General features: G+C 38.9%; 1 protein-coding gene across 1 annotated transcript in view; it reads left to right on the forward strand.

The window, feature by feature from the left end:
• LOC131591730 (cell division cycle protein 123 homolog) overlaps positions 1-21,181 on the forward strand; it is a 31,648-nt gene extending 10,467 nt beyond the window's left edge. The window contains exons 7-13 of the mRNA XM_058862725.1: positions 3,836-3,884; positions 5,465-5,540; positions 8,536-8,658; positions 11,947-11,975; positions 17,020-17,148; positions 18,941-19,078; positions 19,896-21,181. Coding sequence (XP_058718708.1) covers positions 3,836-3,884; positions 5,465-5,540; positions 8,536-8,658; positions 11,947-11,975; positions 17,020-17,148; positions 18,941-19,078; positions 19,896-19,922 — 571 coding nt within the window. The 3' untranslated portion in view covers positions 19,923-21,181. The remainder of the gene's footprint in view (positions 1-3,835; positions 3,885-5,464; positions 5,541-8,535; positions 8,659-11,946; positions 11,976-17,019; positions 17,149-18,940; positions 19,079-19,895) is intronic.
• The last annotated feature ends 828 nt before the right edge of the window (positions 21,182-22,009 follow it).

The following is a 22,009-nucleotide window of genomic DNA, read 5'->3' on the forward strand; positions in this document are numbered from 1 at the left end:
TTTCTACTTCGTCAGTAATACTCAGTATGGTCTAAAGGTTTCTTACCCTGCATAAGTAACAGCTGAAATGCTGAATACTGTCTTTTTGTTGTTCTTGTTTTGTTTCCTGTTCAGTTGTGTAAGCTTCAATATCCACTTCATGGGCCATAATATCATAAACATGCTGCAATGGCAATTTGTAGATCTGGGTTTTAACCTAGAAACTTAAGCCAGTGATGTGGAACTTAAGACAAACCACTTTCTTTGCCTTTCTTTTCCTCTTCCATTTCCTGTATGCCTCTAAACATTGTTCAGGTTAGGGAATGCCCTTGTAATTCTCAACTGTCTCAAATTCCATGTAATGGAACCATGTAATGCTTCAATACAAACTATTAAAAAAATATGAACTCAATGCAAATATACTGAGCATGCTTAAATTGCTTTGACTGTTTTAAAAGTTTGGATTCTCTCATGATGCTGACACGTTGGTTGAAAAATTCAGACTAATGAATTACCTTTCCAGCATGTTAATTTTAAATAAATTAACAAAGACTTTAGAGAAATGTACTCATTAATGCAGTTGATATTTCTGCTTCAAAGACAGCGTTGTATTTTACTTAGCTGAGTTCACAAAAAATCTTGTGGGTGGTGTGATCTTAATTTTTCAGGCATTAATGTAGGTTTTCAGAAATTTAGTGCTGAGTATATATGACAAAAAAAAAAATCCCTTTCTAACTAGGATTTCTCTTAAGTGATTAAAATTCCTCTTCTGAATCAAAAGCTCTGCATAGCCCTGATGGACATATTGTTATAAAATACAGTTTTCTTCTTTATTGTTAGACTGGGTGGACTATGTTTATGTTTTGTTAAAACATGATTGATTGCTCACTGGTAGAAATAATAGCACTGCTTCTAATGATGTGATAATGCCCATGCATTCCAGAAACGTTTCTGATGCCAGATTTAATACTTTTAATATTGAATTCCAAATTGTAGGGAAATTTCAAAGCTTTTTTGAGATCTGCCTGTGTTCTTCTAACAGAACATAGGAGGCAGTGTTGGATCATGAAGAATATGCCTTAGCACTTCAGTATCTTTTTGCAGGAGCAGGAGCTATTAGTGTAGGCTTTAATATAAACTGTTTCAAAGTAGACAGTTCCACACAAGAGGATGTGGAAAATGAGGCCTTTGATGATGACTTTTTTTTCCTTGAGGTTTTACTCTTGCCCATTTTCCCTAGCAATTTACAGTGTAGTACAAGATTCTCTTTTGAGAGGTCCGATTTCTTTTAGCCCTCAAAGTTCTGGCAAGGTTTAATATTCAAGGAATAAAGATACAGTTCAAAGGCTTTTAAAAGTTTCTCCTTATTTTTTTAAATAAGATTTTAAAATAAACTATGAAATAATAGCAGAGAAGTATCAGGTACAGAATAAATTTTACAATTCTCATCATATTCATAATAAGTCCTAATTATCTCAGTGATTTGGAGATGAGTTCATGGCTTTCTTAGCAGGGTAGATACTGGAGAAACTTGCCAACCTTATTAAATTGCTTTTCTCAGTGTTGAAAACTGACTTGCATAATGGTTTTTTGTAGCATGTCCTGTGGTCAAGTATTAGCATTTGGAGTTTGATATTGAACTGCCACATACAAAGAGATCTTGATCCTTCTGGTCTTAACTCTAAAAGTATAACTCAAAAAAACCTGTTGACCACAACACAGAAGAGTTTGATCCCTTCACCCACAGTATTCAAAATTACAGTTTTCAGAGGCTTCAGAAAATACAGCCCAGGCATGTCTCAGTTTGGGGTTCCTGACATCTTTCTGATTGTTCTTTCAAGTATGTCCAAACCTGAATAGGATGTGGGTTGAAAACACTCCACTTAGCATTGTGCCTCTAGAGATCAAAAGCTCATCTGTAATACAGGAGTTCAGATGGGTCTCGGCAATAAATGCTACAATGAGCTGATGAGAAATACAAAATTTTCACCTCAAATAACCCAAAATTTACTCCCTGAACAAAAGTGGCCTTTCATCAATGAAAACTCATGATGATATGAAGACAGAAAATTAGATTACAAAAATATGAGTTTATTTTGTCTTGTACTGTGTTCACCCATTTTTTCCTCATTTGTACTCAGTCCTGTGTCATTAAGGCTCAAAAAATACCTTTACTGTGTCTTGCAGTATTTTTGCCTGTTTGCTTGATTCGGCAGTGATACCTACACAGTCTGTGGGGCTTGGGATGGCACCCAAGAATTTAATTTTCTGACCTACAAGGAAAGAGAATCTTTCCCCACATAGCTCTTGCTCAAAATATTTGAGGGTTGAGTTAAGGAATAATTTTGATTATAAGGCTGGGTTTTTTTGACTTCTGGAAAAGACTGTTACTGGAATGAAGCAGCTTGCAGGTACCCCAATCTCAGATACGGAGTTTGTGAGAGGTAGTACAGGTCCTCGTGTGCAGGCAATGTAAAACTCCATGTGCTGGACTTCAGCTGCCTTTGTAGAGTTTATTATTGGCTTTGTGTGTGGGGGGGATATTTTCTTCAGCATGATAGGCATATACTCTACTAAGGGAGGAATTCTGAGTCTAGCAAAACTGTGAGCTCTCATGGGTTTGTTTCTGTTGCCTTGACAGATCTTAAATTGCGGGGAATCTAAACTGTAGTTGAAGGATGTTATCTATTTACACAGGCTTACAGATATATATATGATGTGTTTGATCACTGTGCTTTTGGAAAGCCTGCCTGTATTGCCCTACTTTTCTGTGTGTTGTGGATATTAAAGTCTAAGCTAAAATGTGTGAAATTTACTTCTGCTGGCAGCATACAGAATGAACTCTTACAATAGCTCTTCAAACCAAAGGCTGGGCAGTCATGTCTTACAAATGCAATGTTTATGTGAGACTTTTGGGTTGCTGAATGAAGTTCACTGCCAAAAGGAGGTCCTATAAATACTGCATTTAGGACTATTGCTCAGCAGTGACCCTTAACACAGTTCTGTGCTTCCAAGTAGTTTGTTGCCAATAAGGTCAGGGAGTAGAATTGGAAGAAAACCACATGTTCTTCTGTGAATACCTTTTGAAAGTTACGGAATCTATTGCGAGGTTTACTGTAAAATCACAAAAAGGTACATGGAAGTTGACTTGGCTTATAACTGCCTCCACTCTTGCTAGCTCCTGAAAGGAGACCGACAGAGTCGGCTCCTCTCAAGGGACAAAACCTTGACATCTGCTTACAGTTGTGGAAATAGTTTTGTTTATTCCCACTCTCAAGAGATTTGTAAGAGTATTTCTTAAGGCTCTTAATTTAGAAAGATACCATGCTATGGAATCAGGAGTGCGGAGCAGCAGCGTTGTTTTGCATCCTTTATTCATGGAAATGAAGTGCTGTAAGGCATGATGATGTGTCTCTGTTGTGTGGTTTGGGAAGTTAAACATTAAAAGTACTTGGGAAAACATGCTGCAGTGAAACTGGATTAGATTGCTCAAGTTTATTGGGTTTTTTGAGAATTCAGTTATGCCAACATAACAATACAAAGGGAAAGGAGCAGCACTGTTGATTCAAACAAAAATAAGTCAACAGTGAATAAACACATTTTGGACACATCCCTGTCCAGATTTAAGTGCTTCCAAATTGCACTAGAATAAAAGAGGTGATGATTCTGGGTTTTTTTTCCCCATGATAATTGTCAGAAGGAGAGTTGTTCTTATGTATTGCATTTACTTTCTTTGTATATATTGGAAATAATTTAACAGTAGTTCTTATGTTTCACAGTTTAGGGTTATTTTTCTCACTACAGCTAAAATGTTACATGTAAAGCAGATTTTAAAGCCTGTGCCTTAATTTTCCAGATTTATTCACTGTACTGATGATTCCCCTGATCCTTCCTTGAACTATGAGGTAGGACTTCTTGCCTGATTTGTAAGGAATTTAAAAGAACATTCACAGGCTGGGTGACATTTGTGGTTGGGTTTCTGTCCATTGAATGTGTTGTTTTATTTGTGTTGCTTTCAGTATGAAGTCTGGTTCAGCACTGCAGGTCATAAGTTCATTTAATTGAAGATCAGGTGGGCTGAAGTGCAGACTTGAGAAGCTTCCTGGCAATGTCCTCTCATGTCTGTCAGGTTGGGACAGGAAGGACAAGTTCCATAGCTCAAAGTCATATATTCTTGATGGTGAGCTGCTTGTGAACATCACACTGAGGTTACCAGGGTGAGCCTTGCTACAGTGGCTGGGGTCATCCTGAACTCGTCTGTCACATCTTGTTTCCTATGTTTGTTACCAGATCAAAACGTTCAGCTAGAGATGTTTTAACTGTTAATATGGAGCTACTGCTCTTACGGTAACATCTAGTCATCTCTCTAATAATAGTTTTTATGTAAATATAACATTTGTCATCATGCTGTGGGCTTAAAGGGCGTTTTGAAAGTGAACGAACTTTGTTTTATTTTAAAGCACTATCAAGAGTTTTGTGCTTTAAAGATACAGGACATCTGAAAGTTGGAACAAAGAGTTTAATGTTAGCACTGTAGTTAGGAATGCCATCTCTGGTTAGTGGCACTTTCTGCTGCAGTTTAAAGGGTTTGGGAGTTTCCAGCATCCAGTAGCAGTAACTGGGGCCTTCAAAAACATAAAAGCCTTCCGACTATTTCAGCTTAGGAAATACAGAAACTTGAGAAAGTGCTAGAGAGATGCTTTAATTCCCAGGCAGTCTGTCCTATTGACTATAATAGTTTGGTTTCTATTTCTGTCCTGTGTCCTTATTTTAACTGGTTTGCGCCTTCAAAGGCGTCACAGAATTCTGCTTGGGTGTGTACCAGAATAGAGGTTGATTTGGATAAATTTAATTCTGCTCATCAGCTCCTTTGACTAGGGAGCAACTTTCTGCCAATTCCATGACAGATTTGTTGTGCTGTAGAGCAGGGTTTTTATTTTCCATGCTTTATCATTAATGTAATGTAGAAGTTGTTTCATAAATGATTTCACAGTAATAAATACTGTAGAAAGTGGAAGAGCATAAGATAATTAAGGTGGGAAGAGACCTCAGGAGGTGTCTAGTCCATCTTCATAGCTCAAAGCTGGGTAAGGAATGAGATCATATTGTCTTGCTTGGCATTTTATAAAATCTGGTCTGAAAACCTCAGTGGGTGGAGGCTGCACAACCTCTGTGAGGGAGCTCTTCCAATGCTTGATGGTCCTCTCAGTTTATGTCCAATCTGAATCTTTCTGCTTTAAGCTAGTTTAGACTAGATGGTCTTTAGAGAAAGCATTCTGTGATTCTCTGAAATGAATACTAAATCTAATTATTTTGAAATATTTGCAAAGATGATTATGTGAACTGCAGATTTAAGATTGTTTTGTTTTCTTGTAGCAGTGGTCATCATTGCAGCAAAACTATAGCTCTAAAAGGCAGATCTGTTGACATAAGGATGCTGTTACTTTTCTGAAACAATGCTTTGTCATTTGTTTTTCCTCCACAGCTTGTTCTTCGCAAATGGTGTGAACTAATCCCTGGTGCAGAATTCAGATGCTTTGTCAAGGAAAACAAGCTTTTAGGTAAGGAATTTCTTAAAAACAAAATTATTGGATGAAGTTTTGAGGAGTTTCTCTGATTCCTTGAATGAGAGCTAAGTCTGAAGAGGGTTCTTTATTTTCACACCTCATTTCTGAAATTAATGGTTTATTCTTTCTGTAATTTAAAATGTGGTTTACCGCATCTCACTTTCCACTGTATTTGGAAGCCTGACAGCACCGCATGCTTGCCATTACAGTGGGAGTATTCTTAATTTAATTGTTAATTCAGGAACTTCACCCAAAGGCAGTTTTATGACTGAGTCTTTTGTATTCAGGAGCAAATTGCATCATCCTCAACTCGCAGAATGAATACAGAGGCAGTTGTATGTTGTGCTGCCCTCATATCCACATGACCCTGTGTGGATGCTATATGCAGAAAGGGAGGTCAGAACATTTCCACAGGTGTAGGAAGTGTCCACACTTCATATTAAATTCAGTGTATCTTAGTTAGAACCTGTTGTTCTGTTACTCAGGTGCAGAATCCTAAATGTAAAACATTTCAAGTGGCACTGAAGAGCCAGGGTATATGTCCACAGCATGCATAGATGCTGGTGGGTGCATTAGGAGACCTCTGGCAGCTGGAGAACAGGCAGATTGTGCTAGAGCATGTGTTGTAGGCAGCTGAGTAGGGTAAATTTAGCGTAATTTAGGGTAAATTTAGCTCAGTTTTACTCCTCTGGTTGTGTTGACTATTCTCTGCTGACTATAGCAGGAAATGAGATACCCAGTGCACATACACAGGTGCTTGAATTGAGAGGTTTAATTTCAGGCTAATTACTACTCTGAAGTTTGATTTTGGTGTGGTCTACCATGAAATCTTTAGAGATGAACAGAAACTTAAATAGCACAGGATTAGTGCACATTTGTTCTGAACAAGGTTGAATCATTCTGCCTGAACTCTTCTAACAAGGAAGTGTTATAGCAGTGATGGAGCAAATCCAGACTCTACAGGAAGGAACGTGATTTTTTTTTTCGCGTTAAGATAAAACTAGGTTTGCTCACTTTGCCTCTTTCATGTCTACATATTCACAAGCACCAAGCTCCATATCCACAAGTGGTCTGTCCAGGGTTCCTTGTGATGATATGCAAGATCATTAGCTATGTAGTTCTCACTGTTTCTCCTGTTTTAGCATGGTGAGTGTGGGCTTGTGTTGGCTGTGCCTTTTTGTACCTGTTGGGAGCTGTCAGCGATTTGTTGCTCCATCCACTCCCACCTCTGTGAACCTTTAGGAGCACATTCCCTGTTCTTCGTTTCCTGATTTGGGTTTCCCATGGAGCTGCACACAGATATCTGAGCTGTGCTAATCCAGGTGCTGTCAACACACGCCATTCTCCTAAGCCCTTTGATTTGGCTGTTCCTTCTGGTGTTCCTATGCTCATCTTCCCATTTTCTCTCAATTTATGCCAGTTGCAAGTGTATTACAGCTCTCTGTAACAGAGTTTATCTTCCTAATAGCACAGATTTCCCATTAAGTCTGTATTGCTTAATGGCTCCTGACAGAGCCTTTTGAAGGGAGGAGACCTGAATCCTGTCCTGCTTTGTGGTGCTGGAACACCACAACTGCCAGAGATACACACTGCTGTAATAACCTCTAAAACATTTGAATGTAGATTTATTATATTCTATAATATACATATATATATGCATGTATGTATGTATGTATGTATAGTAATATTTACTTTCAAGTAACTCAAAGCATTTGTACACTGGCTAATTAAGCACTCTGTACATTTGACGACCAGGTTTTGAAACCTAGTAGATCTGCCAGTATGGGATTTTTTTTAGCTAGCACTCCAGCTGCATTTCTGAAGATAGTTCCAAGATTTTTCACAATATGTTCCCATACTCTTAAAATTAATAAGCCTGTCAGTCAAATTGGAATGATACTTGCAGTATAGTGAATGATTTCCCAGTTACACATCTGCATCCCCTTAGATGCCATCATCTTTTGGTTTTTGTTTTTTAGACTTAAGCTTTGCAGTGGTATTAAAAATTCAAAGCTCCACTGACATCATAAACTTTTTCTCTGAACTTCTTTAGAAAGAGCACATCCTTGGCGGTAGTCAGCATTGTCTTACGGCAAAACTCTATGTTTTGTATATGGTTAAAACAGCAAACTGATGATGCATCTTCCTTGGGGAATTCTCTCTTTTTGTATGTAAATAGCCTGAATTACTCATTCTGCAGTGGTGGGGCAGGTCTTGGATTTGACATTTGTCAAGCAGGGTATTGCAGTGTTTTATGTTGACACATCCTGTATGAGAATTCTTGTCGCTCAAGATGCATGCAAGTGTATAATCCTGTTGATGTCATTTTAAACCAGTGTCTTGTAGACAAGTGCATGAAATTAAGAATGTGTAGGAGGGATGGTTTGTCTACATAGCTAAGAAAGCCCTTGAGGGAGAAAATGGGAGCACTGGCCTGCATGCCATGCCACTGATTTGGGGGTTTAAGGTTTCACCTGTAGTACCTTATCAAGCAGGCACATGGTTTTCCACATGTAAAAAAATCAGTTAAATGAGAAGCTGTGGTATCCATGGATCATCTTTGCTAATGTACAAGCTTAGCCTCCACCCCTGGCATTTCATGGTTCCAAATTGTAGTCCCTGCATGTGATGTGCAGAAGATTTTTGACCAGAGTAACCCAGGAGAATGAAACTGAAAGGAAAAGATGGAAAGATGGGCGCTGCAAACTTAAACACAGGCAAAGTTTCCTCCTGAAATGCACTTTAAAATAGTCAAAGTGTGTACCTATAAAACGAAGTTCACAGAATTTAGGACAGAGCTGTTCAAGGAAGAGATTCCCAATGGAAGTACTTTTAAGTATAGCAGAATAAAGCCAAGCAGTAAGTCACTAATAATGGTAGAAACTTGGGAAAACCCCATCTTCTGTGTCTGATAACTGCTTTTTTTCTGGTTGGGTTTTTTGCATGCCTAGAGCTCTTTATAATTATAATTACCTGAAATTTCTGACAGGTGTATCACAGAGGGACTACACCCAGTACTACGATCATATCTCTAAACAACACGAGGAGATCTGTAGATCCATACAGGAGTTTTTCAAGAAACACATACAGTATAAATTCTTGGATGAAGACTGTAAGTATCTTGAGGGTATCTGTGAGTGTGCATCTCTCTATCACTCTTGCTTTCATGGGGCTCAGTTCACTTGAGCTTGAGGGAGTCTGAGAACTCTAGTGGCTACAGCACATTGAGCAGCAAAGGGTTTGGAATTACATTGGCAACAAAGAAATCCCGAAGGAATGGGCCGGAGCTCTTCAAGAAAACACAAGAAATGAGTGAAAGGTCTTTTCAGCAGGCATAATAACTTTTTTTTTTTTTTTTTTTGAGGCTTTTCCCCGTTATACTTGAAAATAATTTTTATACCAGAAAAGTCGGGTAGGAGATCCTTGGCAAAAGGCATTCAGTAGTGAGAAGAATACTTGTTTATAAAGATGTTGTCAGATGTTTGCTGCTAAATTATTGATGGATTCCTTAAATGAAGGATTTTTAAGTTTCTTTTCATGAAGATTTAATTATTTCTCCTAGAATGTCAATGCACACCAGGTTAGGGGCCAAAACATTTGAATAAAGGCCGCAGTATTTGATACATCTAATCGGTCCAAGTAAATTGTCTTGTTCTTTAAATGTGAAGTCCTTTGCAAAATTGATTTGAAATAGTTTTCAAACATGGTTTAGTGAGAATTGAATGGTGTTGCATTATGATGGGTGATCAATAATGATGAAAAACGTGATGAAGAGATTTAAATTTGGTCAGGTGTGGACCAAACCTCAGCTTAGTAAAACCCATAAACATAATAATTTTATGGCAGTTTTATTGTCATCTCTAAAGCTTTAAAAGTTCAACCTCTAGGTGAGTTCTTAACATTATTGTTTTACTGACACACCAGAGGAGTCAAATAGATCTGTGGTCTCTAACTGTCTGAAAATGGTACCTTGAAGTACCAGTCTCTTTTATATTGAAGTCCTTAATAATTTGACTCTGCAAAGCTGCTCTGTTTCAGTCCAGAGAAGTTCTCATGGACTGCTGCTTGGAGAAGACCAATAGATCAGTAAATTAGCAATTCCATTATATTTTGAAGTAAAATCAGTCATATAGATCTGGCATTCTGATTAACGCCTTTTAATTTTCCTCTGTGTTCCAATGCAGTTTTAGCTGATATGTAATCAACTGATAGATAAGAATACAGGGCACTATTTTTGGAAATTGGTGCCTAGATTTAGGCTCTGAAATGGCTGTCTGGTGAACTTAAAGGTCTGAAATGTCATCTTATGTGAAGGATGCCATCTGGGTTGCCTTGAAGGAAAAGGTGGTTTCAGGGCAACCTTCTGGGATGAAGGTTTGTTAACCTTTTTATTCTTAGGTACTAGATGCTGGTCCATCTGCAGAGAAATGCCATGCAGAAAATGTTTTCTGTGTTTTTGTGGGTGGTTTTTTTTTTTTACCACATTGCATTTATCCCCTGTCCTCTCCCTTGATCCACTGCCTGGTAGCATATGTGTTGTTAACAATAAAAATCTGGGTTTGGTTGTTTGTTTGCTTTTAAAAGGAAAGGTATTACAGCTTTTTTCCTGACTTCTTGTTTCATTGGGGATTTTGATGCTGTTTGCTCTGCTTTTTCCAGTTGGTCTGGTAGCATCTCCAGATGGAAGAGTTGAGTCAGAGCAGCTGAAGCATTGCAGAGTCAGAGCAGTAGGATAACAGATGGGTGAATGCTTTATAAATACTTCTAAATTATGTTAGAACCTTCTAAATACCTTTGGTAAGAGCCCAGTAAGAGTAGTGCTCTGGAGGTGTCAATAGTGCAGAGCTGGGCTTTGGCTTTCCCTCTGTTTAGAGCAGTTTCTGGTGAAGTTTCACTACAGTCTCTCTGGCACAGGACACTCTTGCTCTGAGGTGATCCCTAAGGACAGGGAACAGTTCAGGTTTTCTTCTTGTTCAGTATTTGTGACTGTCCTGAACCAGTCATCAGGGTGCAATCAGTCTGAATTCCAGCTGTGTGAATCCCAGTGAATCTCAATAAATACCATTAGCCTCAGTGGTTGCCATGGGCTTGCTTTAGGCAGACAGGACTCGCTATAGAAGCCCTCTGATGCAAGGGATACCTTTAGGATATGACTAAGGAGAGGATGTGGTGCAGGCACTAAGTTCAGTTGAACAGCTGGAGAAGAAATCCTGGGGTTCCTGTACCCCCCCTTTGCATTGATGACTGCCTTAGCCACTGAGGGCTTGTCTTCCTGGGAGAACAGAGCACTTAATCCTGGAGTGACTCTGACATTGACGCAACCCAGCTTGTGCAAAAGCTGTGTGGATTTTTAGGCTGCATGGTAAAAACCAGCTACGTGACTGGCTTTGGCTTTGTGGAGTTGTGGTTTGCCCTTAGCCCAGCCAACTTCACATGAAATGTCAGATTAAGCTTTACATGCATGGATGTGATCAGTCAACATCCCTGTTCCTGACAGGCAGCTTCCTGAGACTCAAGTGTTCTGCAGTCATATCCTGAGTTTAGTTTATCCACATGCATTGAGAAATTTCTGAGCTGAAATATTCCCTTATTAGTGAAGGAAGTAACAATATAACATTTGTCTGAGGCTTTTCTAATTTATTTTTTTTTCTTTTCCCTTTCTTCCTGCTAAACTGGTACATCTTTTGCATGTAGCCATGCATGAATGCTTCCCTGTTGATTTCCCTAGCTCAAGAGAAAGACAACACAAAGGTTTGTTTAACCATACAGAACAGAAACTGATGGAAAGCTGCATATACAGAGTCATGTTTAATTGAGCCAAGGGGAAGAACAACAGTGGAGCCAGGCAAGGCAGCTTTGAGTCAGTCACTGAGTGGCAAGGGGGTTGTTGGAAGGAGTTGTTGATAATAATTAGGTGTGCTGTATCTGCTCGGGGTGACATCAAACATGGCCATGTCACTGCCACCGACGCCTTTGTTCCTACAACCTGTTTGTCTTGTTAGCTGCTGAAATCCTCATGTCTGTGGAGCAGGAACTTTCTCTATTAACTGTTTGTGTCTTGATCCTTCCCTGAAATGTCTCTGTTCTGCTGTAAATGAAACAATAGTAATGTCAAAGATAAGCTGTCTGGGCTAAGAGTTTATGAAATATTCTTCATGGGAGAAAAATCATCAGAAGAAACCAGCATTAAATGGAAAAACCTAGCAGCTGATTTCCCAGTGCATTAACAGTAGTTCTTGAAACATTTCAGCTCCCTCTTAGAAGTATATCCAATTCTGGCTTGCAGTTCTTTAGACATATTGACTTTGCAGATTGTGCTGTGTACACAAGTATCTATTCAGATTTAAACTTCTGTGAAATTATATGTCTTTTACAATTAACATTTTTTTCTCCTTTTCAGTTGTTTTTGATGTGTACAGAGACAGCAGGGTAAGTCAACAATAGACTTTATATAATTGTTTCTTTTGAAACCTTCTTGTGAAACCTTGAAATGCTACGAAGATCAAGCAAGTAATAGCTTTGTCTTCCTAGAAGTGGTCGTGGAAAAAAAACAAACCCAACCAAACAAAAGAATACCACTGAAGAAAAAACCCCAACCAAACAAAAAACTACCAAGCAAAACTTACTTGATGTTATTCTGTTCCACAGGTCTTTTTCTGTTAAATGCCGTCTACAGTAGGAGAATAATAGGGTTAGGGGTGTAAATATGTCTGTGCCAGTGATGTAATTATTTAGTTAATATCTTCCAGAAAAGTTTCTCTTCTAAAGCACAAGACTTAGGCTTTGACTGCAGTTTTCTCAGTTCTGTGAATCTACAAGAGGCAACTGAGTTTTTGTTATGACATGAGAGTCCTTGCTGCAGTAATTTAGAGTAGAATAGTCTGTTTCAGTTGGAAGTGACCTACAATGGCCATCAAGTCCTACTGCTTGACCAGTTCAGGGCCGACTGAAAATTAAAGTATGTGGTTATGGGTGGTGTTCTCAGGTGTATGGTGGGATTAATGGGGCTGGACTCAGTGGCCTTGTGGGTCCCTTCCAACTCAGGATATTCTTGTGACTTTTTAAGTCCAAATAGCTTTCAAACACACAAAACAGGTTTGGGGCATTTTCTTTTAAGACATATATTTCCTTGGGCTTTATTTATTTTTCCCTGTGTGTTTTTTCTCTACAACATTTGAACTCATCAAAATTATCCTTAGTATTTCTTAAGTTTATCCTTGTGAGATTGGAAAAATTGTTCATATCTGGAAGTCTAGGATAGGAAGGGATAATTGTCAAAAGAGGGTATGAATGTGGTGTGCCCGGTTTGTGACAGATGGTCGCCAGTTTTTTCTTTTCAGGTTGCTCCAGCTGTATTTCTAAGAGTTGAGCAGATCAGAGCCCTCAACATCCAGATTGTGATGAGGCTGGGGAGAAATATCCCACCTCAACTATTTGAGACACGTAGGTGTAGTGCTTAGGGGTGTGGTTTAGTAGTGAACACAGAGGTGCTGGGCTAAGGGTTGGACTTGATGATCTCAAAGGACTTTTCCAACCTAAATAATGCTATGAACATGCCAATATCAGAGTTAGTAACCTTGATTTCTCCTAGTGCGAGTAGAGAGAAATATTTGATCAGGTGAATTGCGCTTGAAAGGCTTGATTGGAGAAAGTCTTTATTAGAGTTGAGTTGAGTGTATTGGGAGTAAGTCCTGATTCTCATTTTGAGTGTTGCTGAACTATTTTGTAATTGTGTAACAGTAAATCATGTCATAGTTTACAAAACAGGAATGCGTCTCAAGTGGAAAACAATGACTGCACCATTTCTCAGCCCAACTTTTAATGTAGGTACCTAAAATGAGGCTAGAGCAGCTATGCTGTAGTGGAAATTACCTGCCCAGGCTCAGAACGGCAGACATGAGGATGCTGTCAGGGAAAATGAGGAGCGGCTTAAGCATTGAACCAGATTCAGCCGTTGGGTGCTCTGCCTCATAGCTGAAGCATGAAGACAGATTATTTAAGTAAAAGGTTTCAGCCTGTGGGATCTCAAATGAGCAGTGTTTCTTCATCTGTCAAGATAAAATATATCTGTTTGTAGATTTCTCCCCGGTGCCTTCTACCCTCAGGTCTTGTAAACTGCCAGATATCCCTTTGTGTGTCAGATGCTCCTCCTTTCACACGTACTATTGTGGTTTGCGACTGTGTTATTCGTCGCTCCCTTGGCGTGTGAGTTAGAGGCAGAAAAAGAATATTGTGAGCATGATTAATTTCCAGAGCCCATGCTCCTCATCAGGCTGGTTGCACAGCAACATCACCTACAGAAGGAGAGAAATGTTTGCTACTTGTTTTAAGTCCTTTCAACTCTTAAATATTCAGCTTGGAGAAGCAGGTTGTTGTTATGGTTGTAAATGACAGCAGTCCCTTCACCTGCTCACTTCAGTTGCTTTAGTGACTGTTTGGAGTTGGCTGCCACAGGTCCTGCTTGCTGAGTTGGAGGTGGGAGTTCACAAAAGACTGAGAGTCGTCTCTGCTGTTGCTTTTTGCTGTCTCCCAGGTGTGAGCAACAAACCGAGACAAGTCACTGTGGTAAGACAGAGCAATGCAAGGGGTGGCTCCAGACCACTGCTGGCTCTCAGCTCTCGTTAAGGAGCAGACCAGTGCTTGTGTCCGTGCCTTGTGAGCGTTGTCACTGTGCAAGCAAGTGCAGCTGGAGTTAGAGAGATGTAGCAGTTCAGTTTGCATTTTATCTATCTTTAACTTCCTCTAAACAAGAGGTTTTTGTCATGGGTATTTCCTTTCAGCACTCTGCTGCTTAATGCCTTAGTAAAACAAAACATGAAGCTGACAGGGCATGGTAAATCTATTGATTCCTTCTTTTAGGATGGGAAGAAAATACCATGTAGTACAAGTAGGGGATTTTTTTCCCCCTCCACTTATGCACAACTTTTTTTTCCTGGCTTGTGCATTTCTGTGCTGTTGTATGATAAAGATTACTAATAGCATGCAGAAGATAGCAGATAAATAGCCTTACTACTGCTGTTTAGATACATAGTACAAGTTATCTGAAACTATTTAAATCATGATATTGCGTGTAACTTCAGAGTTGACATTGCTTGTAACTTTCTCACAACTTGAGAGAGAATTTAATCTTAAGAAAAGGCAGTTTGGTTACTGACCAGGATTATGTATACTTCTTTTAATAAACCCTGAAAAGAGATATTTAGTTTGTTTTTCCACTTCTCATCAATTTGCAGCTAGTAAAGCTCAGTGCAGATTTAAGACCATCTCAAGGAAACAGCTGTTGCTGTAGATGGTGCACTGCTTTTTGCAGGAGAAACTGCTGGGTGCTCATAAAAAGTATGTTGCTTTCAGTAGTCTCAAAATCAATTTTCAGTTTTTTCCAGGGTACATTTGTTCTCCAGAGAAATGATCTTAATGTTCCTGTGAAAAAGCTGAGCTGGATGTATTTGGGGTGAGGAGGAATTTCTGTGAAAGTCTTTCGTAGGGAAGTATTAGGTATATATGTTTCATTTGCAAACACTGATTCTCTGAACTGCTGAATGAACTTTGCCAGCCATTGCTTCTGTCTGTGATTAAATTGGTTTGTTAGCTTGTTTTTCTAGATTGATAGAATGAATCTAAACCCACAGATTCCTCCTTGTGCTGCCTTGATGCTAGCAAGTCACCCTCATTAGCAAAAGTGAAAGATTGCTTATCATGAGAATTTGTGGCAGGCTTTTGAGGAGGACCAGAGATGGGAAATGACAGCAGAGCTTTCCCCATTGGCTTTCTGCTCTGATGGTGCCAATATTAGTGCAGAGGAGTTGCAACTCAACCAAGCAGATCTGGGCTTGCTCACCCTTCCAGAACAAATAAGAAACCACTCAGGTCTGTGTCCTGCAATTTGTAGCTGTCTGGTTTCAGCACTGTTGTTTCTGTGCTTTGGCTTCTTAAAATGTGCTCTGTGAGAGCTGTACCCCATGGAGCTGCCCTGAGGCAGACACCTGTGCAAGTCTGTGTGCAGCCACACACTCCTTGCTGGGGTGCTGGCCCAGCTCCAGTTTGCAAGTCATAACCACTGGTTTCATCTCTGCTGGGACTCCCCACACCTGCATGAGGAGCTCACTGTGGATGGTAACGGAGCCACCAGAACAGTTCTGTTCTGTATCTCACAGGTTTCCATCACTGCAGTTCCACAGTGTGTCAGTGCCTGTGGGATAGCTCAGGTGGCGTAGGTGGGAGAGACAGTCTCCATGTTACTCTCTGCCAACGCTTCAAAAGCATCTTTGTGTTAGAAGCCAGATGGCTGTAGTGTAAGTAATCAAATATATTTGCTGTTTGTATCAAGATAGGCAAGATCTTTTAAAGCAAGGAGATCCTTCATAAATGAAGGAAAAGAAGAGAAAGTAAAGTGAATGTTTACCTACATAATCTTCAGTCAAATGAATGTCAAAACACAGCCTTCAGGTTTGTTTTCCAATTCTAGTTGATCTTTATAATAAACACAATAAAACTCTTCAGCCCTGCTTATGTTACTGCAACTTTTTCCTTCCCTCTTCGATAGAAGTGATTTCTTCCAGATGTAATACTCGTTTTGCAAATTTTTGCTAGCAGCTGTACTCATATTTCCTTATAATTTATTACCATGTTTTGTTTTATTAGAATAGTTGATACTTCCTTGGGCAAGAGAAGATGGCCCTGTGCTGGGGGTTGTATCTTGAAGTGGCTCAAGGAACACAAACTATTTCTTCCTCCCCTACACATCTGTTACTTCTAATATGTCTTGTTAGTCTCTGCTTTCATTTTTCAGTTGTAAAGCAGTTGTACTGTTGTGCACACTACCACAACTGTTTGGAACACAGATGTGTTAAAGATGAGGTAAAAACTAGTGTGGATGTCTAGTAATGGCTATATTAAAAATGCCTTTAAGTTATTCTTTTTCTATGTCTGTACAGAATCTTTGAGCCTTCATGAGCTCCACTAGCATTTTGCAGACCCAACTCTCTGTCTTTAGGGTCACATCTAGGACCAAGAACAGCAATTTTATGTAGACTACTGGATGGTACAGCATTGCTGAGGTGGTTTTTCATGGAAAGCAAAGTCCCTGTTTAGGTGGTTTGGGGTTTTTTTTGCTTGTTTGGTTTTGGTTTTGTTTGAGTTTGGGTTTTTTAGGTGGATTTTGGTTGGGGCTCTCCCACGTTCCTTGTTCATTCTCACTGGGGATCTTGGTGGGTCATGGGGATTAGCCAGAGCTTCTGTGGATTCATCTGAAAGCACTTGGCACAGATTTACACTCAGTTTATTTGAGCTCTGTCTGAACTTATGTTTTAAAAAAGAAATCAAATTAGTACATCATAGCTTGCAGTAATAATCTAAGCATATATGTGTTTTGGGTTTGGTGTTTTTTTGTTTGGTTGTTTTGTTTTAGGTTTGTTTTGTTTTTCTTTGTTTTAATTCTGTGGTTTGTTTTAATTTGTCTGTGGTTCCTTTGCAGGGTAAGATTTGGTTAATAGATTTTAACCCATTTGGTGAAGTAACAGACTCTCTGCTCTTTACATGGGAAGAACTCACCTCTGGAAAAAACTTGAAAGGAGACCAGAGCGAAGGGGAAGCAACAGAACAGGTGAGGGAGGCTGAATAACATCCAACAGGATTCATGGCCTTATTTTTTTCTTTTGCTGTTACAATCACATTGTGATGTAAATCCCATTGAAGTAAACGAAGCTCCTGTGAACTGTAAACTCTTTGTACGTAGAATCTGCCTTAGTAATTAATCCCAACAAATATCACCTGCTAGTTTTAGATGCCTGCAAGAAAATTTTTAGTTCAAACAGTACAAGCCCATGTTGCAGCTTGGACCCCATTGCGAAGAAGATGCCCTGAAACTTGCTTTTACACAGTTTTGATGCATTCCTTTCAGTTTTCTCACAATCTATTACTTTTCTATATAATCAGTTAAATTTCTGCTTGGTTCTTGATATTTGTCATGCAGTTTCTCACATCGCCAGTTTTATGCTTGGGGGGAGACAACGGAAGCTTAACTTCTGGCTCTTCCTCATCTGGAATACCCTTTGCAAAGCCTTGTCCTCTGGTTGAACTCCCAGGACTTGCAGAACAAGGCTTTTCCATCCCTCTTCCAAGCAGCATTTCCTCTGTAAAAACAACAAACTTTCCATAAATACAGAAGGTGGGGAATAGTCTTCATTTTTTGTATTCCCGCTTTTTTTTCTCACTGCATCTTGAGACACTGTCCTCATATCTTGAGAAGTCCTTGGACAGCTGGGTAGAAGAGAGAAAATAGTGTGTTAGTGGATCTTGGGAGACACTTGGTTCTTTTCTGAGGAGAGCTGGCTGGCCAGTGTGGACTTTTCTTTATTTCCTAGCTGTTGAACTGCGTTAGAGGTCACTGAAATGACAAACTTCATTGAGCTGATTTTAACATCTGAGAGTTTCTTTAGTCCTGTGGCCCTTTCCATAACACATTGACAGGGAAACCCCATTCCAGGCTGCTGTTCAGGCCATTGCCTCTGTCTCACCGTGGGGCTGTTGCTGTATGAAAACCCATTCCATGAACCCTCCTGCTAAAAGCTGTGTCTCATTTGTTAAAACACACTCCCAGTTCTGGAGCTGTCTGTGGAATACAGAATTTTTATTTTGGGATTTCTTTTTCTCATTACCAGATGCTTTACAGAGTTTTCTGTGTTGCAATCCTGGATGAAAAGTAGAATAACTTGTGTTCATGTTTCATCTTACATCCAGTCACAGAATCTGTTAAGTTGCTGATCTCTCTTAAAATGAAGCTGTTTATTGCTGTACAGCTGGCAATTGTGTGGCATGCCAATGTGTTGAACTTAAAATTATATCATTCCCCAAAACCTGTTGCTACAGTTGAGCATTTAGAGATGTTTCTGGCCCTTTTCTACCGGTATTTTTTCCTTCAGTAAGTAAATTGGTTGGAAAGCTTTAATTATAATTTCAGTAAGGTTATAGTTGCAAATGTTTTTAAACAAGGAAACTGTGAAGACAAATTTAGGGATTCTATAAAAATTATTTTTCTCTATCCACATATGTATCTAGATACTATTGCCCAAAGTTCCTTATAGCTCCATTATTACAGCACTGTCATAAGCATGATTATATTAAATACATTAATAACTGATACACTGCAGAAACTTTAAAGTGAGGTAATGAAAGCCATTATTTGACTGTTTAACATGTTTGACATTTTAAATTGCTCCTAAGTGGGCAGAGGTTTTATAAGAAAGCTACAATTTTTAGAAAGCACAAGTTTAGTTGAGTGAGTGCCAAATAAACTCATTGGCACCATGACTCAGTCTCACGGAGGAGTCCCAGTAACATTTCCAGCTTTATTCATGTCCACTCTTATTGTCTTATCTTGGGTGTCTTTTCCAAAGGATTATCCAGTGTTCCGTTGTACAAACAGCAAAGTCACTGTCCAGCCCAGTCCCTACCTGAGCTACCGACTGCCCAAGGACTTTGTGGACCTTTCCACAGGAGAGGACGTTCACAAATTGATTGACTTTCTTAAACTGGTAAGAAGTAGCAGAAAAAGATCTCCAACCTTCCACCTTTGTTAAATGGATATACCAAAGTCCCCGAATCTCTGATTTCGTTACTAAAAAAGAGTACATAATTACAGAAAAAGTAATGTATGAACTCATCACACAATGTATTGTTGGGTTAATTGTTTCTGAAGTTATGAAGAGCAAGCTTTTTAATGCTCTCACTTTGCTTAGTTAATTTTATTTTTATGGGAAGCAATGAATGTAGTTTGACAAACCTTACTGAAGGACTGAGCTGTTTCCTTTCTTACTAAAATGTAAATATGACTGTAGTACGAATGGATATGTGCTTTTTTGAATGCCTGGAGCTAATGCTTTTAACTTTTAATGTTTTTCACTTTTTTCTTTAAAAGTTATAAGACAACTATATTAGGAAAAAGCATGAAAGAGTAGTTCGTTTTTCAGTCCAGTTTCTATGTTCTTTTAATGCACAGTGACATGAAAACATGGCATCTTTGTAAGGTAGGGAAGGGAGGGCAGGTTACCTGGATCACTGACTCTTGCCTCGACCATGATGTTTTCTGGCTTTTGTATATTCCATGAGTTAATGGACAAGGCAAATCTTTTTCTTTACTGGAAATAAAATCCTGTAGTTTGGGATGAGAGAGACAGTTGATATTGCTGTGTTCCATTTGCTGGAAACATTATCTCTTACTGTTCCAAAAATGACTTAGAAATGCAATCACTGTCTAATCCATTTTATCTGGAACACTTGTCATAATTTATTAGTGCTCTTACTTCAGATAACTGTGTCCTAACATTCTGAACTCTCCTGTTCTGTTGACAGAAAAGAAATCAGCAAGATGATGACTGAGGTACCCAGAAGTATTACATTGAATTAGAAACAAGAAATGTGGCATAAGCTGTATTTAGCATAGCTATTAAACTATTGATTTAAAGAAAACCTGCTTTTTATAGTCAGTGAAAGAGCTGAAGAGCTGTTCATCCTCTTTGTCTGTTGGTTTATACAAAAGTGTAGGGAAGCTTTAGGGACACACGAAAGGTCAGGGTGAATTCTCAAGGGATTCAAGGTGCAAAGAAGCAACAGCAGCAGCTGAACGCTTTCCATTTTTCATAATGTGAAGATTGATGCCACTGAGCTACGCCTTTGGACTCCCCAGTGTAAATATGGCAACATGTAATGCTTGTGCAGTGAAAACATGGAGCATTCTCTGAATTTAGGCACAGTCTTGCTTAATATGTAGTCACAAAGAAAAAGGAATGTACATTTTTATCTGCAGTAACCTTTGAAAATTGTAAATTGATTTTGTTTTGGGAGCACTTCTCATCCTTTATGTAAAAAAATAAACGGAGAAAGGATTTTTTTCATTGTTACAAGGGCTAATATTTCATTTCAGAGAACAGCTATAGCTATAGTAGACTACTTAAGATTTGAAAATTTTACATATTGGGAATTTGAAATTCTGAATGCGTTTAAAGTAAAGTAATATTTTCACAGTCGCTAAAGCAACAAAATTCATTTAACTTCACCAAATTTCATTTCATTTTCATAGTAAAGCTTTCTTGAAACCTGTTTTTTAACATGATTGCATACTAGACATCATCTGTGACTTTAATATACATAATTAACATCAACCTATAATTTTATATGCATTCTCAGTCTTGTTTCTTTTGTGTCACATCTCTGAGTTTCTTATGAAAGCAATTATTCTTTCAGCTTTAAAATTCTGTATCCATTTGTACTTCATGTTTTTTGTATAAAGGGAAGCTTAGCTAAATCTGGGGAAACAGAAGCTCTTGTTACCAATTGCTGTTGTTTGGGAGGTGGGGGAGGACAGTTTTAGGTGAATCACCAGCTGACTTTTGGATATAGGTGTTTGTATGGCATCAGTATTTTATTAACAGTGTGCAGAGTTCCCATTGAAACAAAAGAACATTGGAAGGAGCTCATAACCCCTGGAAACTGGTTCCCATTTCAAACCAGTTATATGATACTCTGTGTGTGTGTATATAAAGCTGTTTGTGTTTCTTTGCCTTGCTTTTGCTGTCAGATTGGAATGGTGCTTGATTACAATCTGTTCTTGGATGTTAAATCTGAGCTAAGTTGTTAAATTATTAGTTACTGTCTTTATTTAGCTTCACTTTTGAATGAAAACCTACTCGAATTAAAGATTATGCAGATTAAGAATCTACACATTGATGAAAAATCACAGATGAAAGCTCCTGGAGTCAGAACAGGTTTGCCCTGTGTTTGAAGCATTGGAACCTGCCTTTCAATAGCTTTTTGTATTCAGATTAGATGATCATTAACTCAGGGCTGGGCTTTACCTAATCCTGCCATATTGCAGGATTTTGGATTAATGTTTCTCACGCTCATCAGAGGGATAATTGTCTCTAAACCAGGTTGGAACCTCAAACTGTAAAAAATTAACAAAGCTTTCCTCTTTGTTTTAAAGTTTCTAGCCACAACTTAAACTGTTGTGATGATCTAACCACACTTCCTTTACACAGATGATGCCCTGGAACTTCCAATAGATTCATAAATTCTTCTAAACTATATAGTATTGTCTTTAGAAACACAAAGTCTTAGTCTAAAGCTGGAAGATAGTTCCCCACCTCCTCCACATGGGCTCCACAAATTAATTTACCACTTACTCAGCTGTTTTTGCTGAATGTTCACCAGAACATATTTGGTGATGGGACCAGTTTGCTGGGACCTTGTGCATTCTGGAGTGTCCCTTTAGGTGGGTAGGCTGAAGGTTTTCTCTTCTATGAAATGCTGACGGATGCCCAGTCTGAATTCACAGGCTGCTCATCCAGGCTATCCAATGCTGATAGTGAACAGCAGTTTTAGAGTTGCAGGACCTTGTCCTTTGAGCAAAGTTGTAGTGAAGAACCATAAAAGGTAGCAGAGCAAAAATACTGGTCCCATGTTCAGAA

This window comes from Poecile atricapillus, chromosome W, assembly GCF_030490865.1.
Source record: "Poecile atricapillus isolate bPoeAtr1 chromosome W, bPoeAtr1.hap1, whole genome shotgun sequence".
In the NCBI taxonomy this organism is placed as follows: Eukaryota; Metazoa; Chordata; class Aves; order Passeriformes; family Paridae; genus Poecile; species Poecile atricapillus.